At 43.6% G+C, this 26109-nt stretch overlaps 1 protein-coding gene across 14 annotated transcripts in view; it reads right to left on the bottom strand.

Moving 5' to 3' along the window:
* Nucleotides 1–26109, bottom strand: part of ABLIM1 (actin binding LIM protein 1) — a 315440-nt gene that overhangs the window by 219779 nt on the left and 69552 nt on the right. For 12 of the 14 annotated variants that reach the window (XM_075072518.1, XM_075072526.1, XM_075072519.1 and 9 more), the window contains exon 1: nt 23042–23214. The exons of 1 other annotated variant lie outside the window; for it this stretch is intronic. In XM_075072518.1, the coding sequence (XP_074928619.1) occupies nt 23042–23087 (46 nt within the window). In that variant the 5' untranslated portion in view covers nt 23088–23214. Of the gene's footprint in view, nt 1–3717; nt 3792–23041; nt 23215–26109 lie in introns of those variants that run through there. One more of the 14 variants, XM_075072522.1, reaches the window with a different exon arrangement.

Raw genomic sequence — 26109 nt, 5'->3', positions numbered from 1 at the left:
AGTGAAAGAGCTGAAATAGATCTCAGGAGAGTGATGCCCAGTCTCCTGCTCTAAGCAATGACTGCACTTATTCCATCTTCCAGCCAGGTCCACTCGTTGGGCAGCTACATTGGACAATGCACACAACAGCATTAAGCCAATATGATCTGTTGTGTCACAATGATCAGAGACAGAAGAAATCATGGTCTTTCCCTGTAATCATGTATTATAAAGGCAATGTGGAGTAATTGTTGATAACTCTCTTTAGCAGCTCATCAGTAAAGTAGCAGTATTTTCAATGAGGGTGCACAAGTAAGGATACAGTGAAAGGCACACAAATCTGCATCCCTTGTACCTATCTCATCAGAAGTCCAGTCCCTGCACTTTCTGAGCACGACTGCTCTAGGACAGGGAGGTCAGTGGGACTAGATTCTTCAAAGGGAGCAGAGAGGATTGAGCTCAGAACCATATTCCTCACTATCCCTCCGCCATGGCCAGCCAGGCAGAGCTGGCATCAGGGTACTGGAGCAGAGAAATACCAGCCGTTCCATTTCAAAGTGTATAGACTAGGCCACTCTCTCCCTATTCCACAAGGGACTGTGCCTGTTTGCCACAATGTCTCTGTGATAAAGTGACCGTGGATAGTTCCTTTTGTGTAATTTCCCTCTGTCCAAGGAACTTCTTTTGGGGCACTCACAATGTCCTGACTTTTCATCTCAATTAAAACATAAGGGTTTCTTTTTTTAATTTACAAAATAATTTGTTCATCGTCATTCGGGAAGTATTGCTATACAAAGCACAATTTGCTCTCGCTTCACCAACCAAAAACAGTTCAGTGGAATAAGCATTCAGTAGGATGAACAGACTCTGGAGTGAGGAGAAAAGTCGAACGCATGTTGAGGCTATCAAAACTGCTCTTTTGTACAGCGTGAATGTCAATGACACTTACTCAGTGTTTCATGATAAATTCAAAAAACGCACTCAGTTACTGGAAAAAGCCCTCCACTCTAAGAACTATAAGAGTGTTGCTGTTGACTCAGAAGTAGCCACTAGCGACATCAGCACACATTTTTTAAGAGCGCACGTTTTGCTTTTGCATGACCAATTCATGACATTAAACATGGGGCTTGCATTTTTATTTACTCCGGGAGTTCCTGCTGCAATGACGCCCCTTTCCATGATCACACACTGCAGCCGCCGTCCGACAGTTACTATCTGGTCTTGGTACTGTAATTATTAATTGTAATGCCGTTCCTGTAGTAGTGGGATTTTGAATTACTGTTTTTAACCGGAGGGTATGTCTTTAAGAGTCTGCATCCTGCCTACATAATCCAAGAGGACAAGTACTAGAAGTGAGCAAAACAAGACTAAGGAACCTGGAGTAACCAGAGGGGCTCCCTGAGTCAGGTTGAGGGTCATCTGCAAAAACTGGCTCTAAGGGTAAAGCCTGAGGTAACAGATACTGATGGAAAAGGCCAATGATTGCTTGAACGTACACAGACTAGAGTTAGATTTCTGCCGGAAAAGCCCTGCAATAACAGCCTCCTGAGTTACAGCACTGGTACCCCAGATGGGCAGACAGCAGCAGTGCAAGCTCCTCTCCAATGCCCCACTCCCGTGCCTCAACTCTTGTGTGGAAAGACACCTTTTGTAAATCCATTTAGAAGTCAGTTACTGGAATCTTGGTTTAGTGAGTTAATGGGGGTGAGCATGTGATGCAGATTTGTACGTTTAAAAGGCACCTGGAGCATTGTACAACAAACTGGTACCAAACATTGTGATCCAGCCCTAATATCCAGCCAAGCAGAACCAAACGGACAAAGGCAAATGTCATAATCCTCTAGAAAAAGTACCCCATTGGGTAAAAAGGATCGATTCCCAACTCATAAGCGGAACATGGATGAAAGGGGCAACAAACACACACAAAAAAAAGTCATTTTAATTTTCTGAAAGGGATGATTTCACCGCTCAGATCCATCCCTGAAAACTGTCCTGTAGTATACCCTGAGAAACCCAGTCCTCTCAGCCCAGAAATAGCATAAAGGCAGCAGCTCCAGTATTAGCCAGGTAACTAAATACGTATCTATGGATGCAAGCCATGAGGTTCAGATCCATTTCCAGACTGGTGCTATGATTCTAGTCTTTACAGATTATGGGAAATGGTGTATTCAAGATTCAGGGTTTTGGTTTGGCGTCTAATGTGCTATGAGATGGAAATGAAGTGGATTACGAACTCATGTAATACTTACAAAACTAACAGAATGCCCAGGAAATATGTATTTTCTTTATATACACATTTCAAATGCAACCTAAGATAGATATTCTTTCTGCACTGACGCTGTTTAGAACATATAAATAACCACAAACTTAATTGTGCTAAGAAAATATTTACAAAAAAACAATATACTCACTGAACAGCACATCAGACCTTGGATCAGGGCAAAGGTCATTGAGATGTAAACTTCACTGAAGTCAGTGGTGTTATACCAGGGATAAATTTGGCCCTTTATCTCAATACAAAGCAGCCATGTATATTGCACTAGGAATGATGCCTTTATTGCTTCTGTCATCAGAACCAGATTCCTACTGATGCATTGCCATGTAATCTCATTATTATTTATTGCTGCACAGAAAACAAGATTCAGAAATAGTCCTGAGTTTTTCATGCCAGCTCAGTGGAAACCAACTGAGAATAAAACAAACAACAACTTGGAAACAAGCTGTAAATTTTACTGCACAGCTAGATAGTCCCAAACAATATCTGATGGAGCTATCCAAGATGATAGGATTATATACTTCTGCCATGTAACTGTCTCTGTACACTAGCTGAGAATAAAAAGAAGCTGCCTCCATACAGATGGAAATGGAGCAATGATTATACCATTTACACAAAGAAATATCACTGGCTAAGTAAAAGAACAGCAACGGCAGGAGCGTAATTGGCAGCAGGACTGTTCTGAAATGCACTTTCATATACCAAATGACTCAAATTCTCCAACTATAGAAAATGTCACATTTTTACAGGTTTAATCATGAAGTTCAGGTTTCAGCCCTTTGTCATCTACAATTTACTCAGAATATCCAGGACAGTAGCAATTTGTAGGCATCCTTTCATTTCATACCACTCACATGATCATCTTTAAATTCCCTTACCCATCCCTCCGATGCAAGCAGTGATTTTCTGTGCATATGGACACAAGCCATTCTCAAAGTAGGATTCCCCAGTAAGAACCTGTTCACTCATTGCTTTAAAGAAAACTGCCTTTCTCTGCACAGTTGACCAACTACAGCTTGCTTGAGAGAGAATGTAAGACTGTAGAGATTTCTCTTCCAGTTTATCTCTATTAATCATTCAGGCACTACATAAAATCTTATGAGCTCTTAGAACCAGTAGCACAAAGCTACTTTATGGCTTCTGAAGTAATTACGTTTTTGTCTTAAAAAAAAAAAAAATCTCAGATTACCACAGAGTACTCCAATATTTTATGGGTCTTATTTCCAAACTGCAACAAGATGTATGCCCCTGCTGCATAATGGGAAATATATTGAGGATTATGTTCAGCTCTGTGAGACACTGGACATAGCCACCCAGCTGAAAACCAGTAGCAGAATGATGATCTTGACAGAAACTACGTAACAAGCATACTCCACCAAGCAGATGTGTGCAATACCATGCAATGTTTCCAGTCCCTCTTAATCCGTACTATTATATTACATATATTATACTCACACACATACTTTATGTTGCTTGAGCATTACTGATGACAAGAGCCAACATACTAGCATCCATTTAGTTTCTGACACTGTCCGGCATGTGATGTTTCAGAGGAAATAAAGCACAAAGGCAATTAGGCAATATGAAGAAGTCAGTTTATCAACTCACTCCCTTAAGCACGAGGATTGACTAATCTTATCGTTATCTTCACTTGCATAAGTATTAACAAGCAGTGATAAAACTGAAATGGCCATACACTGCAGGTTCAGGAAGAGTGCGTCAGGATCTTTTAGTCAGTTCCCATTGAGGAGAATGGGAAAACATAGCCTGATCTTGGAAATAAGATGACTGGCCAAAAGCTGAGGACAGAAAAAAAATTGAATTCATTCTTCATCGTTCAGCCAACTGGTGTGAAGACAGCCTGGGCGGTTAGTGTGCACCTGTTTCAGCTTTGCTTTTCACAGCCAAGGGCACAGCACTGTCAGACTAATTAGAGGAGAAAAAGGATACTCAAAAGATACGCAAGTATACTACAGATCACACAAGCAATGATACTCCCCTAGCTGAACAACTGCAAAATGACTTTGGCCGTGTCCTCTTGGGTGTTAAATAATGGTTACAGAAGAAGAACACGCATTACTACAAATCAAGAGCTCCTCAAACTGAATGTACTCCCTGTGCACCCTACTAGTGCTGCCTCTCCATTCTCTCAGTGATTCCTCCTTCTACATCCACTGAGAGAGACCTCAGCCATTTCATGAAAAAATGGTCAATATAGGACACATTATAAGTGCTTGAATCTATGTTAGGGATAGATACAGGCTTATTATTCATAACTGACTTAAAATCTATATTAGATATCTAGGCAGGAATATTATGACTTACATCCAATTTAAAATTCTAATGATTCGTATTTACCTAACTGCAACAGTGTACTTCTTTTGTTAAAGCACAACATATATTAAGCTAAAAGCATTCAGGGGCATTGCTATCTTTTATTGTGCCAGAGGGCTCTGGAGACTCCATACAGATATGTATTGCTTTTGGCTTGTGAGTATCACCATGGGGCTATACCAAGAATAAGCAGTTATCAAAGTTAACCATTTAGAATACCGAAGAGTGGAACACACTTGTCAACAGTTAACACTCTACACATTCTTTTTGCCACTGCCGTGAAGGTTTTCGTACGATCACTTTTTCTTTTACATATTGGCTTAAGTTTTGCCTTGCATACTAAAAGCTATGAAGCCAATTTTGAAACACTTGATTAAATGAACATTTTGCCAGTTACCTAGCTATTCAGTTATCCAGAGATACATTACTGCTAAGAGGACACATTTGTATATCGATATGCAGATTTATGCAGTATACAGCCAGCAAACTGAATTATGTAGTTCGCGATATACAATTAGCTGGAGTGGCAATGCATGTAGCTGAATGGAGCCAAAACAAGATTTTGTGATTGTTATGCACTTGGGTAGATTATGGAGTTAAATTATATGCACTCAAGCGTAACGTATGGAATATTTTAGGGAAAAAAGAGAACAAAGAAACAAAAGAATGGATGTTATTTTTAAAGGTGCTCAGTTGGGATGCCCTACATCTTGCCTCAAATCCTGCTCTAAAAGCATCTATATTGTATAGCATACCTCCAATGGATGTCAATATTACTGGTTTCTGAACTCTCTCAATATGTAGACACTCCAAGCTCAAAGTAAAAGTGTCTCAGAAGACAATGCTCATTTCTTTCTTTTCACTGGCTTTGCTGGTCAGGCCTACCTCTATAAGAGCCACTTCCAATGGGTAACTCCAGCTTCAGCAACTACATTAGATTAACTGAAAGTTAAATAAAAAAGTACTGGGAACCTTGGGATTAAAGACCAACCTTCACTAGGCAACTGTTTTCTTGGCTAGTTGCTTATGTCAAGTTTTACTGCATCTTGTATTTTCCCTCTCTAATTTCAAAGCCAGATTAAAGAGAAGTCTTAAAAGGACCCAAAGAAATGCAGCACTACAAAAAGCTCTTGCTGTGAGAGGGTTTCTCGTAACATACTGAAAAATGAGGCAGCACATCCATTTGTTTGTATTAACAAGTCGAAGTAACCTAACAGATCCAGGCCATGCAAGGCTGAGTGACATTCTGTCACTATGCTTTTGAGAGCTTGAGCTAGACAAGGGAGGTAAGTATTTAACTTTCATGCATGTGTCATTGGACAGTACACATGTCAACAGTTTTCAAATTTTAGGCTCCAATAACTCTCTGTAACTCACTGGCTTCAGTGGGATTTGTGTTGCATGAGGATGGCAGTGCCTTCCAATTTGAGTTTAGCTTGTAAATGGTTTGTCTTGCCAAGAGCAAGTACCAGGTCTTCCTCTGATATATATATGTTGACCAGGACCCCATTGGGCTAGGCACTATACAAAACATAGAACAAAAAGGCAGGCCCTGCCCCAAAGGGCTCCCAATCTATCATCCATGCAGGATGCTGTATAGCACATGCTAACTTCCCAAGCAAAAACATTGTCTAAAAACAAGTCATCCAATTGGGCATGCTACTGGGAGTAGAACCGGTAGAGGAAGACACTGTCTCATCTGGGCCTGTTTTCAAAGCATTGGGCCGGAATGTTGCTCGTCTTTAGGAATGAAAAGTGGCTAAACCCTTGTATGGTGCTGTGAAAATGTAAGCCTATTTCAAATACAGAAGTGAAGCTCAGTAAGTCTGCATGGGATAGGAGAGTAGATTTATAACATTTTGCACATAAGGGCTACTGAGGTCTGCCTCTCTTAGGGCCTGATCCAGAATTCTTTTAGGTCAGTGGGTTTTACATTAGGCTTTTTGTAGCCAAAGATAGGCAGGACGGGCATAATCTCGGTCCAACAAGGGGAGTGTTGGATGTGCAAGGAGCTTCCCATTCCACATTGTATCCCCACATAGCAAACAGGCTCAACCCCAGGGCTTGTGTTCCTGGTGTTCAAGCAAAGGGGAAGTGCAGCACGGACTGATTAAGTGACTTGCCAACAGGACATACAGTAATGTACATACCCAGAAGCTGAGTGTGACTATTCTAACTCATGATAAACATACAGGTAATTTATAAATGGCCTTACTGGTTGGGCTTTCTGAAATACATGCTCCTCGGTTGGACGTATAGGGTAGATGATGCTTTCACCTCATTTCAAGAGCTCTCTAGTTCTGTGGTTGCTGTAGACCATGAATGTGAGGTGGTCAGCACTGGAGTTCTCATTACGTCAGGTCAGCTTAGAGAGGGGCTGTGATTTCTGATCCTGAGGTAAACAGGCCAGGCAGTTACTAAATATTACACATCGATTTAGCAGGGGAAAGGAAAGTGACATTCTAGAGTGAAAGAATTTACTGGGAACTTGTTTGTTTTTGAAACCTCAGAGAGTATCTGTAGATACTAGTCTGAAATACAATTAGCCAGTTTGCTTCAGCATAGAGCAGGAATACATAATCCCAATTCAGCCGTGGTTTGAACAGGTTTGGTTGCCCATTTCTTCTCAAGTTGGAGGAGTGGTGAAAAAAGATCTGATCAGGTAAATGAGAGAGAGCGAGAGCTGAACTTTATAAACATTCCCAGTGAGTCTTCTACTCAACTAGCTACAGTGATGAACCACACTCCCAGAAGGCATCTACAATGAACACTGAATGTAAACACGGTTGATATTGAAAAGAGGGAATTATTTCTTATATGGTCCCAAGGAAAAAAATGGACCATCAGAGAGAAGCTAAAGCGACAAACAGAAAATATGTCCAATGACAATACTGTATTCCATAAGGAAGAGGAAACCATTGACTCTGTTGGTGCTCTGGGGCTCACGCAACCACAGAAAAAAAATAGGGGATGTTCAACACCATGGACCGTGGCCCCACCCCCCACTTCACCTCTTCCCCTGAGGTCCCTGCTTCTTGTTCTTCTCTGCCTCCTCCCGCCTTAAGGCAGGAGGGAGCAGAACGGAGCGAGTAGCAGGCAGGCAGAGGGCCCCCAGGGAAGGGGCAGAAAGGCACAAGCAGCGGCAAGCGGGAGGACCTTGGGGGAGGGGCAAGAGGCACTCGAGAAGGGGGCAGAACAGAAGCGGGAAGAGATAGAATGGGGGCAGGACCTCGAGGGAAGAAGCCGAGTGGGAGCGGGACCTCAGGGTGGAGAGGGGGTGGAGCATCCACTGACAAAAACAAAAAAGTCAATGCCTGATTGGACAAATACAAAGCCATGCAATAGGTTGGGCCAAAAAAAACACCACACAAAGTGCACTTTTTATTAACAGAAAGGCAAGAACATTTATTAGAAGAGGCCAAGACATTTCTTTCACCCATCAAGGTATCACTGAAAAATTTCAGAAAAGCAAATACGTTAGAAATATATATTTGATTCAAACTTTTAATTCATACATCAGAAATTTCTGAAACCAGGGATGACATTAGACACACTACAAGGGAGTTAGTGAAGTTTTGACAATAGACAGGAGGAGAGCAATGAGCTGATCCTCATCTCTCTCTCTCTCTCTCTCTCTCTAATTGTATGTTATTTTACTCATTTTTTTTTAATTCATTCCAAAACACCCACATGGAATCTTTTTGTTTCTATATACGTTGTGACTGAGAAAAATGGTAACAGAATTATTATGGCTTTTCCATCTCAGGAATTATCTGAAGAACACAAAAGTGACAAACTCTCCTCTAATTGATGACATCTGCAGAACCTTTCAACTGAATTAAAGCACCGTGCTCAGCTTCCGATTATCCTCTATGTAAAATAACTTCCACAGCAGATGAGCCTTTGATAACAAAGGATCAGCTTTGTAGTGCTTTGTAAAACTGGATAGTACAGCATAACGAGCTACTGGTGACATGCTTTCATCCTGTCCATGGCTTTATAAACTGGCACTCCCCTAAAACCCAGCATCCATACAAGTTTATTCTTCACTAGAGATAACTGCAGCAGATCTTAAGAGTCAACATTTAAAAAATATTAAAACCATACACTTGAGATTTCAGCCAATCACTTTCTCTTATTTTAATTCAAATCAGCAGTAGTTGCCACCATCATCTGTACCTACCCTAGCTAGGATCAAATTTTATACAGAATGTCAATCCTCCTGCTTTAGACATAACCCAAACACCTGCCGAGTGCTAAGAAATAACTTCCCAAGTAGGCATGTTATTCAATAATTGTCCATAACTTTATGAGTTTTGAAACCTTCCTTGAAAGTACATGGTAATTGCCAATGTCAGACACAAAATACTAAGACAGAGATGAATGGTCTAATCCAATATGGCAATTACTATGTCACTATAACTCAAAAATTGTACTTTCATAGTAAATTCTTATTAGCTTCTTAAATATCCATAATCGTTTTAATAAAGTAGTTATTTTAGTTTAGCTAAATACTCATTATAAACTTCTGTTCCACAATTATTCATCTTTAGCAACTGCAAACATTCTATTAAATCTTCATATTCTTGAGAACAAATATTTGTGAATACATTCCTATATCACAATATATTGCATACATACATTCCACTCATACTCAATAAACTACTTATTAAATCTAAATTAAAGATTTGGGACACATTTCCCCTCCCATTCACACACCCAACAACTGAAATATTGAAAAAACTAACAAACAAAAAACCCTATAAAAGAATTTCCCTGAACTCTGTAAGGCAATAGAATCGAGCTACGTGTTACATGTCTTCACTCTGAAAGGTTGTTAGTCCTCCCAGATTTAAAAATCCAGATTTGGACAGGGAAATCCATTTTTTAAGCCAAGCTGGACAACTGAAGTGCACTTAGTTCTCAGTCAGTATTACAAGATGGACAATGGATGGTTTATGCCTAGACGATGGAAGATTACTTGAAGTTCTGTTTACATGTGCTCAAAATTTAGGCTGGAATTTCCAAAGGAGGCTAGTTATACTGGACTTCTCTACTCAACTACAATGGTCTCTGAATATGCCCCTTCTTGGACGAGACAATAAAACAGAGATATGTGTTTACCCTGTATAGACTTTAAAGAGTTCACAGCACTTTTGGTAAGAACAGGCCTTTGTGTGAGTGTTCTTGGCCAAGATTTCTAATTCCTGTACAGTTCACTGGTTGGCAGCTGCCACAGAAGTGATTCCATTTCTGTGATGCTGTATGTGTAATTTTTGAAGCACTTTTTGGGGATAAAAGGCCCGAGCCACCAATGTGAAATATTACTGGTGAGGAACATCACTAATATCCATTAGGAGAATTACTGCCGCATCCAGAACAGCTCATTGAGAGGGCGGGAAATACAGCAGTCTCACCCCCTATTAAGTCAATGGCAAGACTCTCAGACCCAGATCTTCAGAGGTATTTAGTGCCTAAATCCTGTTAAAGATCTTTAGGTACCTAACTCCCATTGATTTTGAGGATCTGCACCCTAGCAATTGAAGTTGGATCAGTTTTCAGCCTTTGATAGCCTCACAGAACTCCTTCTGTTTTCACCTTCCCAAATTATTAACCATAGCTGGTAAGAGGAAGGATGGCCCAGTGGTTTGGGTACTGAGTTGAGAGACTTGGATTCAGTTCTCTGCTCTGCCACAGACTTCCAGTGCAAAACGGGCAAATCACCTAATCTCTGGGCGCCTCAGTTCTCCATCTTGAAAATGTAGATAATGACACTTCCCTATGTCACAGGAATGTGCACAGAATCATAGAATATTAGGGTTGGAAGAGACCACAGGAGGTCATCTAGTCCAATCCCCTGCTCAAAGCAGGACCAACACCAACTAAATCATCCCCCAGCCAAGGCTTTGTCAAGCCAGGCCTTAAAAACCTCTAACGATGGCGATTCCACTACCTCCCCAGGTAACCCATTCTAGTGAAATAGCGTTTCCTAATATCCAACCTAGACCTCCCCCACTGCAACTTCAGACCATTGCTCCTTGTTCTGTCATCTGTCACCACTGAGAACAGCCGAGCTTCATCCTCTTTGGAACCCCCCTTCCAGTAGTTAAAGGCCGCTATCAAATTCCCCTTCGCTCTTCTCTTCTGCAGATTAAATAACCCCAGTTTCCTCAGCCTCTCCTCATAAGTCATGTGCCCAAGCCCCCTAATCATTTTCGTTGCCCTCTGCTGGACTATCTCCAATTTGTCCACATCCTTTCTGTACTGGGTGTCCCAAAACTGGACACAGTACTCCAGGTGTGGCCTTGCCAGTGTCAAATAGAAGGGAATAATCACTTCCCTCAATCTGCTGGCAATGCTCCTACTAATACAGCCCAATATGTCGTTAGCCTTCTTGGCAACAAGGGCACACTGCTGACTCATAGCCAGCTTCTCGTCCACTGTAATCCCCAGGTCCTTTTCTGCAAAACTGCTGCTTAGCCAGTCAGTCCCCAGCCTGTAGCAGTGCATAGAATTCTTTCTTCCTAAGTGCAGGACTCTGCACTTGTCCTTGTTGAACGTCTCATCAGATTTCTTTTGGCCCAATCCTCTGATTTGTCTAGGTCACTCTAGATCCTATCCCTACCTTACAGCATATCTACCTCTCCCCCCAGGTTAGTGTCATCTGCGAACTTGCTGAGGGTGCAATCCATGCCATCCTCCAGATCATTAATAAAGATGTTCAACAAAACCAGCCCTAGGACGGACCCCAGGGGCACTCTGCTTGATACCGGCTGCCAACTAGACATCGAGCTGTTGATCACTACCTGTTGAGCCCAACAATGTAGTCAGCTTTCTATCCACCTTTTAGTCCATTCATCCAAGCCATACTTTTTTAACTTGCTGGCAGCTGTGCGAATAAGCACATCAAAAATGGCGAGTTAGACATTACAGTAGTGGCAGCCATGTAAGTACCTTATTCATCTATGAAGAGCACCAGAAAGCAACATCTCAACTAGACGTAAAATGACAGTGCAACACACTGCTGACCTTTTTTCCTTGCTTTTAATTACTTTCTGGTATTTCATTATTAGATTTTCTTTTAATGATTTTCTGATTCTGGCTGTTACTTAACATTAAAATTGCTCTTTTAGCCTCCAAGGACGAAGTTATATCATGAGGCAGTATAACTCATTCTGTACAGTTGCTATGATCTGGGAATTCTATTTTTATCATCGTTAAATTATTCTGGCCCTGAAGAGCATAAGCATTACCAGTCTGGTTGCTGTTACTAAGAAGAGAGCAAAGATAGTCAGGTTATCATAATAGATACTGATTAAATGGAATCTTGTTTACCTGGCTTTTTATCATTTCAAACGTGTATTTCAGTCTAGTCTGCCTTGGAAAAAATCTCTGCTCCAAACTATTTTGGGGCACAAATGAAAGAGCGTGCACTAATGCATGAACCTGTTGGGTTGTTACAATAATAAGATTATATGACTCAGCACTTTACTTCCAGGCAGTGTAACTAAAGACCAAATGTACTGATCTGAAATGCCAAGAATACTGCACAATATATTTTGATAGCACACGCACACATTAAAAAAAACAACCCTAATGAGTGGAAAAGAAACTATTGTAAATTACAGAAGGTCAGTGCACTTTCGTCATTGGAAGATGGACTTTGCAATATTATTTGAGCACCAGTGATGTAATCAGTGCTGTGTAAAATACCAATATAAAGACAGCTCTTTCCCAAAGAATTTGAAATCTAAACTATGATTCTGCAATGCATTTCGCTTGAAGCACATGAATACACCTATTGCTTAAAGTTAAACATGTGCCTAAGTGTCTGCAAGATTAAGGTATAGGTAGAAAGGATGGGACACCGCAAAAGCCAACAGTTCTTCACTATCTGATATACCACCTGCTTTTTCCCCTCCCCAAAAACATCCAGAGGAAGTTCAAGTCAATAAAGAAACCCCTGAATGAACAACAATGAAAACAACAGAAAAACAAAACTAGATCACATTGAGTGGTGTTTTGTTCATGACTGGCCCTTAATTTTAGGAACTGGTCAACAAGATATCACCCTATCAAGCTATCATATTGTACACTGATCTTTTTTCATACAGTCAAAAAGGGTGCATCGAGTGATATGAAGAATAGAGATTAACAGGATAGAATTAATTCCTTTAATTGGATATTTTTCTTTACTTTCCCCCTCTTGGATTTGACCTCTTTCTCTTCAGTGAAGAGTAGAGACTCTTTGTAAAAATGTTTTTTCCACAAGAAACAGAAGAGTTCACAGCAGCTCTGGAACACAAATAATTTGTGAGAAGAAAGGATCAGCAGAGCTGACACCTGAGTGTCTTCTCAACCCCTGGATCCTTTTTTTTGTTCCTTTAAAAAAATACATGCTCTTCTATTCAAGAGCTTTCAAAGTGAAACATAATGAAGGAAGCTCCACCCTTCTATTATCATATATTAAAGCAAGCCACATGCTCTCTCTCTCTCCTGATTGTGTCATGTGATAAGTGATAAAGAATCACAGAAAAAATCCCTTTATTCAAACACTCCTGAACAAGGAGTTTTATTAGAATAAGGAAACAGTTTTGTCTCCAAAGCCACTCTCTCCGCTTCACTGTACAATTTCTGCCTAGAATCTTCTCCATCCATTCCTCATGACAGGCTTCCTGTTACAGAGGTAAAGGACTAATACATGTATCCTCAACCAGGCCCGGCTCCAGGCACCAGCCGAGCAAGCTTGTGCTTGGGGCGGCAGATTCTAAGCGGAGGCTTCCCTTTGCCGCTCCAGCCGTCCTGCAGGTTTATTTTTTATTTATTTATTTTGCTTCACCGCTTCGGCTGCCCCACACAGGTTGGGTTTTTTTTGTTTTTTTTTTGTTTTGCCACTCTGTAGGGGCAGTGGCCCAGAGGAGGGGAGCACCCTGATGGGAGTGGGCTGCACAACTCTGTTTGCAGGCGGGGCGGTGGGAGGGGCCTCATGGCGAGCGCCCTGGCTGAAGGAAGCCCTGGCGGCTCCCTCTTCTCTCCCTCCCCGCCCTGCTTCCTCCCCCTCCCCCTGCTAGCTGGGGTGCACACTCCACTGCTCAGGGAACATCTGCAGCGCAGGGAGTCCCCCTGCACCCTGGCTCTGGCCACCCCACAGGTTTTTGGTTTTTTTGCTTTGCTGCTCAGGCTGCCCTGCGGGGTTTTTTGTTTGTTTGTTTGTTTTTTGTGTGTGCTTGGTGTGGCAAAAAAGCCAGAGCTGGCCCCGCTCACAACAAGACTCAAATGTTTCCTATCAGTGCAGCAAGATCATCATGTTCTCCAGCATCCCTTATGAGTTGACACTTGCAGTTAGCAACAGGTAGACACACAACCTCAGTGCTCCAAGCACTAATATAGGTATCCAATAGAGGCCTGAAACAATCTTTGTGTCAATGTTTATCAAAAACAAAACTAAGAATAGGAGGTTACCTTTCTATGTGGTGGAAATCAGGGCCCTGCTCCAGGCTGCCAAATATGACATCAGATCTGTCCAGTAATTAAATAAATCCTAAAGTACTGCTGAACCCTTCCTTTCATGATCAGCAGTGCTAGCTTGTAATTAACACATCAGCAGGGCAAACACAACAGTGATCCATTACCTTAAAAAAATCAGAAGAGTGATAGCTGAACAAGATCATGTCCATGTTATTGACTCCCTTCTTTATAGAGGAACCATGTTCCATACAGGTCAAACACAAGCCACGACCCTTGAAGGCACTTTGACAGAGCAGGTCAAGATTTCCAAGTGAATTCAGTTAATTAGATTTATGGAACAGGATGACATAGGCTGGTGGCAGCATATTAAGCAGCACCTAAAACGGTGGCAACCTGCAAAGCCAACTTATCTTTTCTTCAAGACCCTTCATAATAATTCTTATTGGTTTGGTATAGTTGTCTACTTCTTTCCTATTGAAATGATCTTCACATGCCATAGGCTAGTCAACACTGACACCAGTTTAACTGCCCTTTTGAAATAATGAGAAAATCTACTGAAGCCAATGAGTCACAAAGAGGGGTGGGGGTGGGGCACGGAGAGAAAGAGAAAGAACCAGTCTCACGATTTGTACATGCTATAAAATCTCTGGGTTTCCAGCTTGGTCAGCTGACTAACAAGTGACCCAACCACAGATTTCTGCTGCTAATTTCTTACCGGTAAGGCATTTGGGCCCAGATCCTTAGGTACCTAAATACCTTTGAGGATCTTAGTTTCCTTCACACAAGTCTCCAGTGCATTGTTCGTTAGCTAAGTCACAGAAGGGGTAAATGGTGCTTATTGTCTTTTAGTGTCATTTGTCTAGCTTTGCAGAAACATATGATGTAGAATTTGTTTTTTCCTGAAAGGATGAATAGAGAAGTACAATATGACACAGAGGTGGAAAGGAACAATCACAACCACAATCACAACCACACACGATCAGGAGTTGAAAGGACCCTGAAATGGAGAAATATGTCCTTCGTATGCAGGATAACCACAGCTGGCTCATGATCTACTAGTTATACCCAACACATGATGGCCTCTAACTTAAGATATATGTCCGGGTTACTGCTTTTGGAAATAGGTCATACCCTGCTGGAAAATGTAAGTGTAACTGGAGAGAAAAATACTATGAGCATCATCCTGACGTGTTGTTAAATTAAAGGGCCTGATCCTGAACTCCCTCACCTAGCAATGACTTAATTTAGAATTAAGGGCACTCAGCAGCTTGTAAAATTGCCATAATAGTAAGAATAAATTAGAGGCAATGAGGTCTTACAATTACAATGCCACCAAAGATTCTCTATTGGCATCATAAACCAGAAGAGTCAAGCTTGAGTGGACTGGTATAGAAATAAAATTTCCAACACCATGGTGTAGTCTGCTTGCCTGAAAAAATGGAGGTTACTTACCTGTCATTAGAGATTCTTCGAGATGTGTGGTCTCAAACTGTATTCCATACGTGGAATATGCCTGCACTCCATGCACTTGAGTCTGGAATTTCTTGCAAGCAGTATCCGTTGACCCACACCTGCACTGTTGCCCTTCTTATGCTCGTAACCAAGGATGTAAAGGGCAGTGTGGGCTGACGCCTCTCCAGTTTTGCATTCTTACCACAGTGCAAACAATCCACAGCAGAGGGGATAAAAGGTGGATAGTGGAATATGGATAGGGACCACACATCTTGAAGAACCTCTGGCTACAGGTAAGTAACCTCCATTTCTTCTTTGAGTATTTCACACAGGAGAGATTAACAAGTAGTAATCAAACAATGTGGTGGGTGAGGGGACACCTGAAGTGACAGCTGACTGTAGTACCGCTGTCTCCACAGCTATATCCCAGTTGATGACTGTACAGGGCATAACGTCTCGTGAAGATATGCAAAGAGCTCCAAGTAGCTGCCCTATGTATCTTGAGCATGGGTATGTCTCTCAGAGATGTGGCTGAAGTGGCTTAGCCCTAGTGGAATGAGCCTTTGGGGGGGTGGAATGCCAGCTAACTGGTAACAAAGAGTAATACAACCCCAGATCCATTTTGAAAGTCTCTGTGCCAGTACAGGTTAACCCCCGGTCACTCTGCTATGGAAACAAATAGTTTAGCTCTCTAATATCCTTTGTAGATAAAAGGCCAAAGCCCTCCAGACATTCAGAGAAGCAGTCTCTCTCTCCTTTCCCGAGGCATGTGTTTTAGGAAAATATAGGTAAGTGGATGATCTGACTCTGATGAAACTCAGAAACTACCTTGGGTATGAATCTGGGGTGGGAGCGTAGCAAGACCTTTTCTTTATGACATATAGGATGAAGGTAGTATATGGTGGGCCTGCCATAAATACTCCCAGTTCACTGACTCTTCTGGCCAACGTGATAGCTGCCAAAAAGGCCACCATAGAGCATGTAGTCAGCAGCTCAAAGGGAGTCTTACTGAGAGGTGAAAAACAAAATTGAGGCCACACTGAGGTGTGAACTTCACACTGGCAGAAAGGATCTGAGAATGTCATTCAAAAGTCTAGTTGTGACAAGGAGAGTGAAGATCGTACCATTATCCACTGGAAGATGGAAAGCTCTGATTGCTACTAAAAGCACCCACAGGGAACTGAATGCAAGACCTGAAGACTTAAAGTTAAGTAGATACTCAAAAGGATTCCAATGGAGTCTGAAGACAAAATGTATTGATGAGTCCAAGTGGAAAAATGCTTTTCTACTTTGGTTAAGGATGGGCTGCTCCCGTGTGGAAGTGGCCCTGGATTGGAGTATGTGAACTTGCTCCTGTGTTGTGTTAGAAGGTCCAGCAAAGTGGAGATGTTCATGGGTGATCGCACTGAGCTTCAACAGATCCGTGAATCAGAACTGTCTTGGTCAGTTGGGCGTAATGAGGATGGCTTGAACTCTGTCTCTGCAGATCTTCCATAGAATCTGTGATATCAAAGGAATTGGAGGGGAAGCATAACCCAGGCAATCCTTCCACAACATCAGAAGGATATCTCCCAACAAGTCTTTGCCCTGGGCTGCACTGGAGCAGTACTGAGGAAGCTTGCATTTCACCTGAGAGGCAAATGTTCCTGGGCCAGCATTCTCCATTGCTTGTTTACAGAAAATACTGTTGTCATATTGTCTGACGTTATCTGAACATGTTTGGATCGGATGAGCGGGAGGAAGGCATTGCAGGCTTGATGGACCACCTTGAGTTCTAGTAAATTGATGTGCATTGTTCCAAGTAAAGCTGTGCCAGCCATAGGCTACTGTACAGTTAACATGCAGGAGTGGGTACTTTTGAGATCTATTTTTATTTTTATCCTCCAATTACTTTTTAAAAATATATAAGCTGGAAGTGGCTCTCACTGTGTTACAGGACACAACTTACTGTTAACTCTTTTTGCTACCCCTTTGTTCAGAGATTTCCTCTCCCTCCAGTTATTTATGATGTGCCAATCACCCTGGTATCTAGGCACCTATTTCCACAATGGACATTTTCAACTCTTCTATTTTATTTAAACAGATGAGTATGACGAAAAAAATAGATTTATAATTAGGAAGCAAAACACAAAGAAGCCCCTTCAATCCCAAAGGAAAAGCTAATTTTCTTCCACTTGTGGTATGCTCATCACTGTATATCTGATAGATTTACACGGAATCATAGAAATGGTCAGTGTCAAAACATTCGCCATTCACCATCTGTTTTGGTAGGTCACATGCTTGTAACATGTTATTCCATTTCAGTGGCATCTTTTCCTAGTATGATGCAGGATTGGGTCCATAATTAAGCAAATAAAAAGCTAATTTAAAAAAGACTGAAAAATTCTGCTAACAATTGATTCATGAGCTTCTAGCACTAATGAGAAATATTTTCAGATGAATCAGTTAAAAGAGGTGCTAACCGGCATAGGGCTTATCAGTGGAAACCCTTACGTTACAAACAAATGCATATTTTTCAATCTGGAATTAGCTTGGCAGCTTCCAGTTTTTTCCCTTTAACTATGGGTGAGCTACATAATCAACCTATTATAATTTTGCAATGATGCTTTCTGTGGATTCCAAAGCCTTACGGAACTTTTTCCTATGGGACTTTCAAAAGTCTTCAAATGTTCCTTACCTGCTTACTGGATTGTCACTAAAGCAAAAGAAGGTCAGGTAATTCAGATTCAAAAGAGAAGTTTTGTAAAACAAACTCTGAACTATTTTGCTAGTGCACGAGGACCTGTGAGTAAAACATGACAGAAATAAAACAGACTAATTTGTTTTTACTCCCCAGCTAAGTAAAATGATGAGAACCAAAAACAATAAATAGTAACCATATAAATTAGGTTTTTTACTCATCTATTTCCTTCTAGTCCTCCTGACTAATCAATAGTGCACAGGTACACTGACCCAGCAGCAGTGCAGGGAAGGAAATCATGAATCCCATCTGACTGGAGCAAATGGGAGAACAAAGGTTTTAATCTATTGTTATCCCAGATTGTAGATTACTATCCCCATAGGCCAGTGCAACCTCACTAGCCAATGAATGGAGAGATGGATCCAAGGCAGGGTCGGCTTTCTAGCACCAGCAAAGCAAGCATCTGCCGTTGGGGCGCCCATTTGCAGGGTGGCATGAGAGCTGAAGAAAGCAACAGGGGGCCTCTGGAGCTGTAGTTTCTTGTTAAGCTCCCTGCCTATAGAGCCAGCCCTGCAGCAAGGGAAAGACATACATTTCCAGCACTTCCTTGGCCATTACCAACTGGAAAAGGAAGGGGGGAGCTCATGCAGCAGTGTGCTGTGAGTGCTGTGAATGGTCGGGAAGACCGTATTTTAACATTCAAAAAACAGGACGCTCCGGGGGAGTGACACCCCACTCTGCCACCATCCACTCCCTCTGGCTGCCCCTCACATGAAACCCCAACCCATCCAATTCCCCCCCGTCCCCTGATCACCCCCCTCTGCCCCTGTCTAAGCACCGCTGGTCTTGTCCCCTGATTGTCCCTCCCGGACCCCTGCCCCCTAACTACCCCCCAGGACCCCACCCCCTGTCAAGCGCGCTGGTCCTTGTCCCCGATTGCCCCTCCCGGGATCCCTGCCCCTGTCTAAGCGCCGCTGGTCCTTGCCCCGATTGTCCCCCCCAGGGATCCCTGCCCCTGTCTAAGCGCGCGCTGGTCCTTGTCCCCTGATTGTCCCCTCCAGGATCCCTGCCCCTGTCTAAGCGCCGCTGGTTCCTTGTCCCCGATTGTCCCTTCCAGGATCCCTGCCCTGTCTAAGCGCCTGGTCCTTGTCCCCGATTGTCCCCTCCAGGGATCCTGCCCCTGTCTAAGCGCCGCTGGTCCTTGTCCCCTGATTGTCCCCTCCAGGATCCCTGCCCTGGTCCCAGCGCCGCTTGGTCCTTGTCCCCTATTGTCCCCTCCGGGGATCCCTGCCCCTATCTAACGCCCGCTGGTCCTTGTCCCCTGATTGCCCTCCCGGGACCCCTGCTCCTAAATACCCCCCAGGACCCCCATCCCCTATCTAAGCTGCCCTTCTCCTTGTCCCCAACTGCCCCTTCCTGAGACCTCCCCCAACCTTCCCTTCAGGACTCCACCCCTACCTGTCCCTTGACAAACCCCTGGGATTCCCATGCCTTCCAACTGCTACCTGTCCCCTGACTGCCCCCTCGAACCTCTGACCCATCTCACCCTCCTTCTCCATGCCCTGACTGCCCCCCGAACCTCCGCCCCTTCTCAACCCTCAGCCCCCCTTACCATTGCCACTCAGACCAGCATGTCTGGCTCCGGCAGCGCCAGACACGCTGCTTGCATACATGCTGCTGTGCTTCCGTCGCGGAGCCCACAGCTTCACACACACACCACACACACCACCCAGCAAACTGCCTTCCAGGTTGAACACTTAAATGCAGGAATGCTCAAGCTCAAGTTGGGCAGCTGTAACTCTCATTCTCCCAAATCAAATATATACTGATCCACTGGAACGTGCTGTAGAAAAAGTAGGGAATAAAATTGACAAGAAAATGCTTCCCCAGTGGTTTTAGGAACTGGAAATGGGTATTTGTCAACGAGCCATGCTCTTTTTTGTTTTGTGTGTTATAAAAGGAAAGGGAGACATGGATATTGCATTGGCAAATTCCCCATAGAAAGAAAAGGAAGGAAGCAAAAGAATAATAAACAGGCACCTCAAACTTTTTCCCTTCATTTACGGGAGGACCAGTTCCTTGATAATATGCATTCCAGATTCCCTCCAATACACAAAGCTGAAATTGTCCACTTTATGGTCGCAGCTTTTGAAACATTATGGGAACCAAATCTGTCTGTGGTTTCTGTGCAACATCCAAATTTCCCCTGCGTGATGGACCCGGCCCTGGGAGCCGAGTTAACCAGTGACCCGGGGCTGTGATGGGGAAGGGAGGGGTGCAAGGTGGGCGGGGGAGGACAGCCCAAGGCTGGGGATGGCGAGAAGGTGTGGGGGGGCCATCTGGTCCGGGAAAAGGGCGGAAAAGGCCAGGCCTGGGGGTGGCAAGCGGCGGGAGAGGGAGAGCACTGGGGGGGAAAGGGGGAAGCCCCAGTGCATGGGGCAGGCAGGGGGTTGTTGGGTGCCGGGGGGAAAGTCCAGGGGCTGGGGGTGCTAGGGGGCAGCCAAAATTTTTTTGCTTGGGTGGCAAAAAACCTAGAGCCAGGCCCCTGATCCAAAGGCTTCCCAACCCTCCCAACAACCTGCCCGGGGAGGGATGAGCAAAGTATATATTACACAGGCACACAAAAAAGCATACTACACCTCTTAACTTCAATAAATAACGCCAAACCCGATATAACACAAATTCGGATAGTAATTGCAGTAAAGCAGCGCTCCGGGGGGCGGGGCCTGTTGCACTCTGGTCAGATCAAAGCAAGTCGATAAGCAAGTTTCACTATTTAACGCGTTAAGATTATTGGCTTCCCGAAACGACCAGTGTTTACTACTCGAGGTTAGAGTAATTTTAATATATGATGCGATATGATACACACACACCCACAATCTTCTGTTAGAGGCCTCAAGTCCCACAAACAACATATGGGAAAGGAGCACGCTGGTGAATTTATTATTGTTAAGCCCACCATTTGGGTTGGGTGTTTATGCCAGATGATAATATAAAGGCAGCCCATGCCCAGAAATAGTTTACAGAGTCCAAGGCCTGGTCTACACTCAGACACGTTTAAAACCGAATTTAAGCAGCATTAAACCAATGTAACCCTGCAACCGTCCCACACAACAAGGCTCTTTTATAATTAAATATAAGGGCTCTTTAAATGGATTTGCTGTCCTCCCTCCTGACGAGAGGAGTAGCACTGAAATGGTTAATTTGCCATGTCACTGATTAGGGTTAGCGTGGGGCCGCAAATTGACGGTACTGGCCTCCAGGCGGTATCCCACAGTGCAGGCCAGGTAGACAGGAAAAGCCCCGCAAAACTTTTTGAATTTGTTTGCCCAGCGTGGAGCTCTGATAAGCACTGGTGGCAATGCCAGTACCCAAATCCAAAAAGAGCTCCAGCCATGGTATCGTACGGGAGATACTGGATCTGATCGCTGTATGGGGAGACAAAACTGTTCTATCAGAGCTCCGTTACAGAAGACGAAATGACAAAGCATTTGAAAAAAATCTCCAGGCTATGATAGCAGAGGCCACAGCACCAGTGCTGTGTGACAAGCGTAACGGAAAGCCAAAGAATCAAATGAACGCTCATGGAGGGAGGGAGGGGGTACTGAGGACTCCAGCTATTCCACAGTCCCCGCAGTCTTCTGAAAAGCATTTGCATTCTTTGCTGAGCTCCCAATGCCTGAAGGGTCAAAAGCAAAACGGCTCAATGGTTGCCATGCTATGGCGTCTGCCAGGGCAATCCAGGGAAAATGGGGCGAAATGGATTGTTCTGCTGTTGCTTTCACAGAGGAAGGAATGAGTGACGACAAGTTACCGCCAGAAATCAATCTCGACCACCGTGTTTTTTTTGGCATTTGGAATCTCAACCCAGAATTCCAATGGGCAGGGGAGACTGCAGGAACTATGGGATAGCTACGGGATAACTACCCACAGTGCAATGCTCCGAAATCGACGCTAGCCTCGGTACATGGACGCACACCGTCGAATTAATGTGCTTAGTGTGGCCACATGCACTCGACTTTATACAATCTGTTTTACAAAACCGGTTTATGTAAAATCGGAATAATCCCGTAGTGTAGACACACCCCAAGGTCCCAACCCTGCCAGCTCTTCTTCCTCAAGTGTGAAGGTCCATGTCACTGCCCAGGCAGAACATCTTGCACAAACACAGCTGAACTGTTACCAAGAGGCCACCCAGAAGGGGTGTTAAGTAAGAATGCTTAGTATATATTTTTAAAATCTACACACACACACACACACACACCCCTTGCCCTTCAATAGGGTTCTGGGCTGGAGAAGGCAACTGACTAATAGGTTACTGTTTGTGAGTAGCAAGTCTCTTTGTGCACAGCAAAAAGGAAGCAGATATCTGTATGTTACACCGTATCAGCAAGAGCTATTGCTGAGCCAACTTTCATTTGCTATTCCTAAATAGAGTCCAGGGAGACTCATCTCTTAGTAACTCTTAACAAGCAGGTACATGCCGGCAGTCTGCATCATATCTATAGTAATAACACTTCCAACACCTATGCACGAGGGGAAAGTGTTGCTATCAGTGACTGCTGCTCAATATCCCATTAAAGAGCTGGTTTAAGGGAGAAAACTCAAGACATACAGCTCAAGAGTCCAGCCATATAATAGCTGAGATAAAAAACAGCAGGGCTACGAAAGGGATCAGTGGTTTAAAGATCCCAGCAAGACACACTAAAAACAAAAAGCTTAATTAATGTATATCCCTAGTTCTGTTCAATAGAACTTCCTCAGTCTGTTTCCTGTCTGTAAAAATTAAGACTAATGTCCCTTGTGCAATTTAAAGCATGCAATTTATCATGAGATGTTTCCTTGGGACAAACCTTTGCAATTTCCAGAGCTGTGACGTACTGGTAGTTGTAGTTCCATTTATGCTCTCAAGCAGTAACGTCTCCACAGCTCAGAAGTTACAGCTCTTCTGACTGAGTAGAGGAAGGTGGCAAGCTGGAGGAAAGACTGGGATCCTTCAGAGAGATGGCTCTCTCACTGGTTTTACTCCTAACATTTTGTGGACTGAGTAGCTCTGAAGGGAGTGGCCCTGTCAAACAGGAAGTGCCTGATCTCCCAAACAATTTAAAGGAAGAGCGAGAATTTTCCTCTTTAAATCACTTAGTCATTCTGGATGCTGGTACAGTGCACCTTTCAAATGCATTACATTGTCCATCTTACTGCTCATCTGGGAGAAACAGAAACTAGTGTAACAGTGGTAACAGCTTCCTTCTATATAGCGGCTTGCATCCAAAAAGATCCTAAATCACCTTAAAAGCTGATTATGAACAGTAGACCTGGCCACCACCTGTTCTACTCCAAGAGTCTGCAGAGTTGTCTGGCCTTATCTCTACCACATTATCCCCTAGGCAAGGGGGAGAAAGAGGGTCTGTGTATGGTGGGGATCATGGGAAATTCTGTCCCCAGTCTCACCCATCCCAACCTAGCATACAAGCCAAATTACCTGCGTACATCTTATAGACTCCCACTCTAACCCACCCTGGCACCAAAACACAGTGGGCAGGTGCTCTGCTGCAACTTCCCCTCTAAACATGTTTTGAAAAGATGCCAAAAAATACACAAACATACTCTGAGTAGGAGCAGATAAGTCCAGATTTTGGCCAATGATGCTTAATTCTCTGCTACTAAAACTAGATCAGACATTTAATTTCCTGAACTCTCAATTTCATTTTTCCTCACGGAACTAGCATCTTCTCAGTTATATGGTCAAATACATACACAGGCTCTCTCTTACACATACACTTCCACACACACAATTTGGTCTCTATGCCTTTTACTCTGTCTGCCATTCTTTTCTTCTAACTTCATGTGCTGTTTTCTGACACCATGTGAATGTTAGTACAACCCAGGACAGGGCGTTCACTCACTTCAGGCTTTTATGTGTTTGTCTGAAAATGATTATCCCAGCAGAAATGTTTAAGGGGAGTGGAGAAGAGAGGGAGGCGTCTCTCCCACTGCGCTTTTTAATCATCAAAGCACTTCACACACATTAACTAATTAATCCTCACCACTATCCTTGTGAGGTAGCCAAGGATAATTATCCACATTTAAAGAGATTGGGAATTCCCAATCTCAGGAGGTGCTGGGCCCTTACCACACTTTATGTTTTAGCAGCTTTTAGGAACAGACTCTCGGATTAAAAAAATTTATTACGATGATGTTAAAAAAAAGTGAGCGGTACAAAGTTTAAGCATAGAAGTTTCTGGTTATCAGGGAATAACATACAGATTATCGAGGGTACAAAGTTTGGTTTAAAATCGGGTGGCATAAGGAATACATAATCTGCAATATCCTTGGGGGTAAATGGTTGATGAGTGAAAGCACAGACATTGAGCTATGAGGGTATGAAGTTCATAAAGTGGCTATGTTCGGGTGTGAAGTATAATGAGTGGATATGATGATGAGGTTGGACTGACCCCCATTTAGTGAGATTTAATGTTCAGGGAGTTTATGGTTCCAGTTCATATGATCCAACGGAGAAAGTTTCTTGGTCCCTTTCTCATAGTCGAAGAACGATGTCACTCTGGCTCACACTTCCTGGTACTGTCGGTGGCCGGTGATGTGCTCAATGTAGATGTCCCTGGACTATCAGATGGTGTCTGAGACCATGAGGTGGCACATGAGCCGTGCGAAGTTGACCGATCCTGCAGGCCAGCAGCACACGCTAGTTGCAGGGGTCCCAGGTGCCCAGGGTTCTGACAATCAGGGCGTCCATCTGCACCTCGTAGCCCTTCACTCTCAGGGTGTCGGCCAGGGGGGCATACTTTTCCAGCTTACGACCTCGGGCTTCGCAAAATGCCAGGGTCCTGTTCTCAAAGGAGACCATGATGTCGACAAGGATGATCTTTTTCTGGGCCTCGGTGACGACAACATCACGTCGTAGCTGGCTGTCGGTACCGGGGTGGCGCAGTTCACGGAGCTCTCCCCCAGACGTGGTGCGATGGCTTTCACCAGGCAGTTCTGGATGGCATTGTGGCGCAGCTGCCAGGCTCTGGAGTGGGGTTTGCAGCTGCACAGGACGTGGGGCAGCATCTCGTTGGAGTAGCCGCACTTCCTGCAACGCTTGTCTCGGTTCCCGTGGCGGACAGCTCCGTTGAGAGGGATGCAGTTGAGCCGGGCACAGTGGATGAACCACCAATCAGCAAAACGGGTGAAGCCGCCCCCGTCGAAGAAGTGTACTACAGTGAGGAGGGATAAATAAGTACAGAGGGAGACTCTTCAGCGTGTATGAGGGTCGCCATTCAGATGACTGAATTCTGGTGCCCAGTCTTGTGACCTGTCCACTTGGCCATACTCTTCTCTTTTTAGCTTTGGCCCCCCTGTCCCCAAAATGATTTGATAAAAATCTATATCTATATACACCTCTACCTCGATATAACGCTGTCCTCAGGAGCCAAAAAATCTTACTGCGTTATAGGGTTAAACCACATTATATCGAACTTGCTTTGATCTGACGGAGTGTGCACCCCCCCACCACCCAGAGCACTGCTTTACTGCGTTATATCCAAATTCGTGTTACATCGAGTCACATTATATCGGGGTAGAGGTGTATTACACATCTGAGCCTGCTCACAAAACAGCACTAGCAATGATTCTATCATATTATTATAGGACATATTAATGCACCCAAGAGAGTACTGTATACAGCATGTAAGAGGGGACAGTACCTACTGGCCCAGTAGACAATCTCTTACACTTAACAGGCAGTACCCAAGAACCTTTCCACAAAAATCCCTGTAACTGGCCCCCTGAAATGCTCATCTCAGAGGGAAACAGACGTATATAATGGACGGTCATGCAAGTTAGCAAATTTATAGGTGCTTATAACTCTGTCAAACTTTAATAAATTGGGCTGAAGTTTTCCATGTTGAGTATCAGTTTC

Source organism: Chelonoidis abingdonii, chromosome 15, assembly GCF_003597395.2.
Source record: "Chelonoidis abingdonii isolate Lonesome George chromosome 15, CheloAbing_2.0, whole genome shotgun sequence".
Lineage (NCBI taxonomy): Eukaryota > Metazoa > Chordata > Testudines > Testudinidae > Chelonoidis > Chelonoidis abingdonii.
This window is presented reverse-complemented; position numbering and strand designations above follow the sequence as displayed.